The 7,892-nt window shown below is 40.5% G+C and overlaps 1 protein-coding gene across 1 annotated transcript in view; it reads right to left on the bottom strand.

The window, feature by feature from the left end:
- Window positions 1-1,133: 1,133 nt before the first annotated feature.
- LOC118341490 (galectin-9-like) overlaps window positions 1,134-7,892 on the bottom strand; it is a 12,225-nt gene continuing 5,466 nt past the window's right edge. The window contains exons 5-8 of the mRNA XM_035679752.1: window positions 7,579-7,722; window positions 4,203-4,291; window positions 2,327-2,483; window positions 1,134-1,492 (exon numbers count right to left, since the gene is read on the bottom strand). Coding sequence (XP_035535645.1) covers window positions 1,346-1,492; window positions 2,327-2,483; window positions 4,203-4,291; window positions 7,579-7,722 — 537 coding nt within the window. The 3' untranslated portion in view covers window positions 1,134-1,345. The remainder of the gene's footprint in view (window positions 1,493-2,326; window positions 2,484-4,202; window positions 4,292-7,578; window positions 7,723-7,892) is intronic.

Here is a 7,892-nt window from a genome sequence, read left to right as displayed (position 1 = left end):
CTCTGTCAGCCTGGCTACAGTGCTGAAGAGGAACCTAGGGTTGTTCTTATTTTCTTCTATTAGTGCTGAGTAGCAAATAGTAGTAGTAAATGGAGCATTAGATGGACATGAAGGTTGGTGCACCATCAGCAAGCTATCGGGGCATTGTACTAGAACATTGTGGTAAAGAGGGAGCTGAGACAGAAGGCAATGAGCTTTGGATAGGGGCAGAAAGAATGAGATTGTGGAAAATGGCCAGTCTAAAAGAATATCCTCCGTAAATTGGCTGGGCTCGCCCTTACAGACAGAGTGAAGAGCTCAAACATCAAGAAGGAGCATGGAGTAGGGCCACTGCCCATTTGTGTCGAAAGAAGACAAAGAAGAGTTGGTTTGGGCATCAGGATAAGTTAATGACTTCAGTGAAATGTCCTGCAGCTCCACCAGCAGGACAGTACTCTCTTACTGAATCCTCTGAAAAATCTCTCAATGTGGTGGCACAAAACATTTTACAGACATTCTTGATGCATCCTGATGACTGCGGTGATCTCCTGACTTTCCCTCTAGCACCACCATGACATTGACATTTGTAGCTTTGAAGAAAATGTCTGAACACTTACTGGATGGCTTGCCATGGAATTTGGTAGAATTCATGTTCCCCTCAGCAAGAACTGTAATTACTTTGGCATCAATACGATCGCCCCCTGGTGGCTGACTGCAATATTGGTCATAAAACCCGCTGCCTCCATGTCAGCAGATGGGACAAACTAAATAATCAAATTACACGTCAAATCAATTTTTCTAAAAATGGTTTCTGGGATTTTAGGTGGCTTCCTATCACGCTGATGTATGTTCAAGTTTTAATTTTTGAGATAAGTTTGGTTTTAATTAGCTGTTTGAAGCTATAAAAAGGGGGTTTCACATTATGATTGACAGCTGAGCCCTGCTCGGGTTGAGTTGGCCAGGCGTATGGGTGGGACCTCGGCACCAACCCCGATCATTACTGCATGGACTCCGAGTGGTGAAAGAATATCCAGGATATTTTGGCTTAATTTTTGTACAGTGGAAGTATATTTGTCCATAGTATGTTAAGTAGTTGAATTGTTCCTTTTCTTGTTTAATCAGGTTCTAGTAGGAAAGAAACCATTACAACGTTGCATGTTCTGTCACAGTATATTTTAATTCAGCGTTTCACTACTTTTACTACAAAGTTTTCAGGAAATGTATAGCATGCAGTAATACAAAAATGAGAGTGGTTAACTGAATACACAGGAGAGAATCAGTTATCATGAATTTGTGAATAAATGCAATGGTTGTAATCAGTGAAACCATGCTATGTGTAAGATGACCAGCGACTGGTCCTGGATCTCTACACCAACACAGAGGTCAGACTGATGTCACCGTCAATCTCCAGGAGGGTAATGTGTTGGAGCGGAGTGAAACGGTGCTTATAGTTGTGTGCCTGCATCCCATTGGCCACAATCCTGAAGGCGTTATTCTCACAACAGATGGTGAGCTGAAAGAAAAAAAGGGCCATTTTAAAATCACATATCTGAAGACCCTCCCTGATAGCTTTCTCATGCTACCACTAGAAGGCGCCAAAGTTCCACACATCGGGGCTTTAAGACTCCTCAGGCTCAAGTGGGAAGTAGTGGGAAATCAACTACTGTACTTGACTGCTGGTGTTTGTTTTCTCTCTCCTCTTTCTCTTTTTGTTTAACTGTCTTTGTGTTTCTCCAACTACAAAACAGAATGTGACTGTGTCTTTACTGTTTTAGTACAGACCTTTGGGAATCAACTTCCCCGATCATTTAGATTTGCTGAGATCTTTGGACGACTCCTTAAAACCTCTCTAGGCAAGCCTTTTTATCTCCTTTGTTTTTGTTATTGTTTGGTCTATCTCTTGTTGCTCTGTTTCATTTTGTAATTCAATCTTTTCTTCTTGTTTTATTATATTTTGTGTGTGTATTATGTGTGTGTGTGAAGCACTTGGTAACCATATGTTTTAAAAAGTGCTTCATAAATTAAGCTTTAATTATTTAGATTCAGTGTATAGCAAATGAGCAAATAAGAACAAAGTCAGAATTCTAAATGAACATATCTGATTGTACTGTATTATACTTTCTTTTTTGCTGAATTTTTAATTTGGTCACAAATTATGCAAATAACCCAAACTGACTTTTATCTTCAGTTTTTAATTTCAGAAATGTACTATAGAATTCAGACATTAACCTTTAGATGTCGTGTGTGTGTGTGTGTGTGTGTGTGTGTGTACAAACTTATGTACTGTACTAAAATGCAAGCCTAATGAAACACTCCACTTGGTCTGGGTGAAGTATTGCAGTGGTACCGTGAAAGGCTGTCCCCGATGGAAGGGCATCCCTCCGTTGCGGTCCTCGGAGCCCCACTGCTGCCCCTGCTTGGTGTTTCGAACAACAATGTTCTCGTTGAAACGTGGATTGTAATGCAGAGCAATGCCAGAGTGATGGCTGAGATTCACATGAAACCTGAGAGTAAGCACAGGGGAAAGAGTGAGTAGAACATGAATGCTTTCTTAGATTTAAGTCTTCAAAGGAGAACCAATTTGACAGATAAAGGTCAATCTATAAGTCACAGGGACGACTACTTATCCGCTGAAAACAGTTCTATAATGTCAATGCAATGCAAGTGGTTGCGCAAGTAAAGTTTTGGGATGTTCGGTTGTGCTGGATAACTGCACAGCATTTTTATCAGTAAACCTGCATGACAAACTGTTGAGCTTGATCTAATGAAAAATCTCAACTGAGTTGCATTATGGGAAGTTTAGGATCCAGGGTTTCTACAGCTTTACCCAAACTAGGGACTAAAAGTCAATATCTTGACCTTTGCGGATTCAATTTTTTGAATTTATCTGTCTCTGGTGAATTCCCCATCCATTTTCAGGTTGCCCTTTAAAGCTGCAGTAGATAGGTCCTATAAAAATAACTTTTTGTCATATTTGTTGAAACTTTCACTATATCCTGACAGTAGTACATGAGACAGATAATCTTTACATGAATTTACCAGGCCTGAATGAAAACAACCAATCAGAGTCAAGAAAGATAGAAAGACTCTTTGTTCTGGAGGCTTGTTGAGTCGTATTCCCAGAGCCCCAAAGTGTGTGCCCTGGGAATGAGACACAAAACAAGGATTCTTGCAAATTCCTTGCAAATACAGGCAAAGGGCTGCATGGTCTCTGCAGATACAGATACTGCAACACATGAGTGGATCATAAGTGATGATTGAGAGGAATTATGTGTTATGTTGTTATGAGTCTATACACTGTTCCTTTAAGAAAATCCTACAGAGTACGCCTTTATCTATGGAGTACAATCAGATTGCTTAAGTAAATGAAATGCTGAGAAACTGGCAACTCTTTCTCTTCAAAATGAGGAAACAGCTGTCATTTCCTGTTTGTGGCCTTGAACAAAAGGCATAGTTCACAGTCAGGCGTGGTGTGAGAGGGGTAAAGCAGATCCACCAGTTTCTGACCTTTATTCAGATAAAATGCAATGTCAGACCATCCTTATCCTACATTATGTATTCCCTTAAAGTCTGGGTAATACATTTCATTTGTTTCATAACTCACATACTGCAGTTGCAGGCAAAGGGGAGGTTCAACAGTTCATGGCACCTCATTTGATGATCTGGTTTCTCTATTTAGAGTATCGTTTTGCCAAATGTTGCGTAAGTAAGGAACGCTGCTATTAACCATGCAGGGGAACACTTAAACTGAAACTTTGGCCACAAGAATGTATGAGGAAGGGTCCCACTGTACAGAGGTTGTTCCCGTATCAGGAACTTACATGTACACCTCATGTGACTCGCTCTCTTCCACAGAAATACACAGATCTCGACTGATTTCCGCACGCAGTCCTCAGTCTTGAGGTGTAAAGTCATGTAGTTTAAACATCCCCTCCAGACATACATACAATAGTCTGCTTGGAACAATATTTTCTGCTTCTCCTTCTACCTCATTAAAGCTTCCAGAATCTATGAATATGCAAATGTTAAAATCTGATTTTCAATGAGCACAGAGAAACCTTCCACTTTCAGCAGATGAATGTGAAAACATGCTACATTCTAGTGTCAAACTCTGCACATTAAAACATCACACTGTAGGCACAAGAAGAAACTTAAAGTCCCCTCTGACTGGAGGGGACTTTAATTTCTATAATATTGGTTTCAAAGGGAAACTGAAGTCCGACCTTGTGGCACTGGGGTGAACAGTCCCCTGGATAGTGATGGTCCTGCCAGGCTGAAGTCCACCACTGATCATGTTTTTATATGGAACAACCTGCACAGAGACAGTATAGGAAAATGAATTATACAAACACACACATAATCCATTCTTGTTAAAGAGTTAATTTATAGACCAAGTATGATAAAACTGCTTCTAGTTTGCCATCACATCCAGACAGTGACGTGGTTTTCCTATGAAAGAGCTAATGAAATACAGCTGCTGTGAAATCACTGCATAGAGTTTGGCCAGAAAAGCACTGGAAGTTTAAATCTGTAGAGAGCAGTTGCTTTTTGTAATTCTTGATCTGTTACAGATAAGGAAGTGTTATGCCCTATGCCGTTACAATTCCTGTCTTCTTTATCTTCTAGTCTACATGTGGTGGTCAATATTGACCACAACCTACAGTCATGTCATGTCTACCTCAAACCCAAAAGCTTTATAGGGGGTCATGAGGCTTTCTTAATTTTAAGTGGTGTAATGAAACTTAAAAATTATAAACAGTAAGCCTAAAGCTCAGCATCTTGTTTATTTTTGTGAAGAAAACTAAATAAAACTGTTATTTTTAAAGTGTAGATTATCTAAGATCTAAGCTTTGAACAACCACAACACAAGCTGTGTTTACCAAGCTTTCACTCTCTGCTAAACAGCCTCATCCTGTGTTAGAAAAATACTCAGTTACACAACCAAAGAGCTAATGCAACAATGGTGAAGGGTCAGGGAAAAGAAAACACTCTGAGAGAAAAAGAAACTCTGCAGGAATGCAACCTGGAGATGGTCCAGATTTGTGGGGGAAACCACATGATGGCTGACGACTATGGAAAGTAGTAGTATACTGCAGAATCTAAGTTTATTCCAGAATGTACTGGAAATGTTGTAAGGCCTCTTCCTGGCCTTTTCCAGGATACACGCACACACACACACACGCACACACACACACACACACACACACACCAGTCCTGGGGGCTGTGTCTGAAATCTTCGTAACCGAAAACCGATAATACATTCACACTTACTTCACGCCATGATGGGTTAGCTATGCAGAGGTCAGTCAGGAGGAACATTTCTGGCCTATGATTATTATGCAGGCTACAGGGCGTCTGTCACTGCTGAACTGAACAGTAAGATCAGAAAACAACAAGGCTTAATACTAAAGATAATCGCATGTACTTTATGCTTGTAACAGAGGGAATTAGAAAAAATACCTGTCTCTCAAATAAGCCTGCTTCAAAATAAAGGCCTGGTCCCCCCATTCTCACGGCCACTATTTTTGAATTTACAGCATGTTATTTTAGAGAAAAAGTTTACATCAAGATACGTACATGATGCAAATGACAATCATCCTATTCATCATTTGCATCCTCTTCATCATCATCCATATTTGTATGAATTCCATCAACAAGGGTTTGCCCAGGCTTCATGGTGGGTTGTAAGCCATTCCTGATTTTCAGGGGTGTAAGAAAACTTTGAAAATAAAATATGAAATATCCAAAAAATATTTCATATTTCATATCTCGTAGCCCTGTTCTGGATAGTGTTCTTGAGCCCATTTCCAGATATATACTTGGAAGTTGACTGTGCAGCAAGAAGCCCCTTTTGCAAGGTGTGAAGGTTGAAAGATCAATAAAGAGACATAGTCGAAGCTTAAGCCACACATTTTCTTGACCGTTATCTCTGTTGCCTCATCAGCTTGCTTGACTTGAGGACCGAAGCCATAGAGGTGACAGGTGAACTCTTCAGTACCATCAATGCCCAAGAGTTCCCCCACTGCAGCAAGGTAGGCTAGGCAATATATCAAATATATTCATATACTGGAATATCAACAAATGTTAGATAGTCTTATTCAAGGTTCACTGTTAGGTGTTTCCTTGGATTTTGGGCCATCACAGCAAAAAGAAATCACTTAAAAAGTTACTATACAAACATTTTGTAATGTTTGCTGTGGAGCTGTGAATATTTGGGAGTTTTTTTGGGAGCTATTTTATTTGACTTGTAGTTGACATCTGTCTCTTAGCTACTAGCTAGATTTTTACAGTGTGAACAAACTCAGAGGACGAGAAGATGGAATAGTTACCCAAGCTTATCTACACACAACTACCCCTAATAGCATGAACTCTTTTGTTGCTGCGACAATGTGCCTGTACTTCTCTCACTCACCGGGAAAGACTCACTAGAGTCCATTACACACAGATTACCCACATGTGCAACCTAACATGGGTTGGGTGTGCTAACCAAGAAGTATTCAGGTCCATTACTTAAAGGAACAGTGTGTACGGTATGCACTGCTGGGAAGTAGCAGCATTCCATGTCAGGGCAAATAAATTATGTGGTATTAGGTGCACAGACCCGTGCTCTTGCTGATACCCAACACTGCATTTTAGGCAGTAACCGAGGAATTTCTGATACTAGTATCAATATCAGAACAACTCTAGTTAGCTTTTTTATTTTAGTGTTGCTGTGGGACAAATTTATATAGTTATATATATACTCCCGATCACCAGAGACCAGCAACAACTAGCGTTAATGAACGGAGAGCAAGCTCACAGTGCCCGAACTGTCTTGGGCCACTGTAAGGGGCGAGTGATGAGAGACAAACTGGAAAATCAAGGGGACTCGCTCAGCTGAGCTGTGTTTGTCTGCCGGCTTCTGCTGTTTTTGCATTTTTCGGGTAAGACAAAATTAACGGGTAACAAGCCGAAAAAAGGTCGGTGTGTAGGAATTAGTGGCATCTAGTAGTGAAGTTGCAGATTGCAACTCACTCGCTTCACACCGATTTCAAGTGTTGAGGGAGAAACTATGGAGGTTGTGAGAAATGTGAAAGGCTCTGTCTTCAGCCAGTATTTGGCTTGTCTGTTCAGGGCTACTGTAGAAACATGGTGGTTCAACATGGCGGCCTCCATTTTTTTAACAGCTCATTCTAAGGTAACGAAAAAAAACTATTTTTATATTCAGGTGATTATAATAATATTCAATTTCTGCCAATAGACCCGCCTAAATGCTACACACTGGAGCTTTAAATCGAAAACATAACTCGATCCGCCAAAACTAGAAGAATTAACGCTTTACTTTGTAACATTAACATAAAATGTTCTTTTTTTTCATTGCTTTTTCTTTTGCATTGGACAGAAGCAAAAACCAGAGACAGATATCTCAAAACCTGGACAAATAAAACCAAAACTATCTACATGGCCAAATACCAGTCGGAGTAAATGAATGTGAAAACTCTGTAGGCTTCATTGCTCACTTGTAACTGTTTGTTTCACTAGCAATGTGTGCTGCCACCAGAGCAGCTCTGGAAAATGTCTGTAGAACTGTATGGTAATTCCATGCTGCCTAATACTCACAGGCATTGCAGGAGGAAATCCAGGCTGCGGCGGGAATCCGGGCTGCGGGGGGAATCCAGGATGTGAGGGGAATCCAGGCTGAGGTGGAAATGCAGGAGGGTAGGCAGCCAGAGTAGGAAAGCCTACTTGTGACGCAAACGCAGTCTGTACGGGAAAGTAAACCGGAAATGAATTATTTAATCTCATTAAAGTACTCTACATATTGCAGCTGATTTACTATAAGAGCTTTTAAAATGATCCCTTCACCTCAACTGCTGTCTTTCAACGTGATTTGATAAAACCTCTTTCCAGGTCCCCTGTGTGTGTGTGTGTGT

The sequence above is a fragment of the Morone saxatilis genome, unplaced genomic scaffold (genome assembly GCF_004916995.1).
Source record: "Morone saxatilis isolate NCDOM2014 unplaced genomic scaffold, NCSU_SB_2.0 Contig8, whole genome shotgun sequence".
Lineage (NCBI taxonomy): Eukaryota > Metazoa > Chordata > Actinopteri > Moronidae > Morone > Morone saxatilis.
Note: the sequence above shows the minus strand (reverse complement) of the source record. Positions and strands in the feature narration are given on the sequence as shown.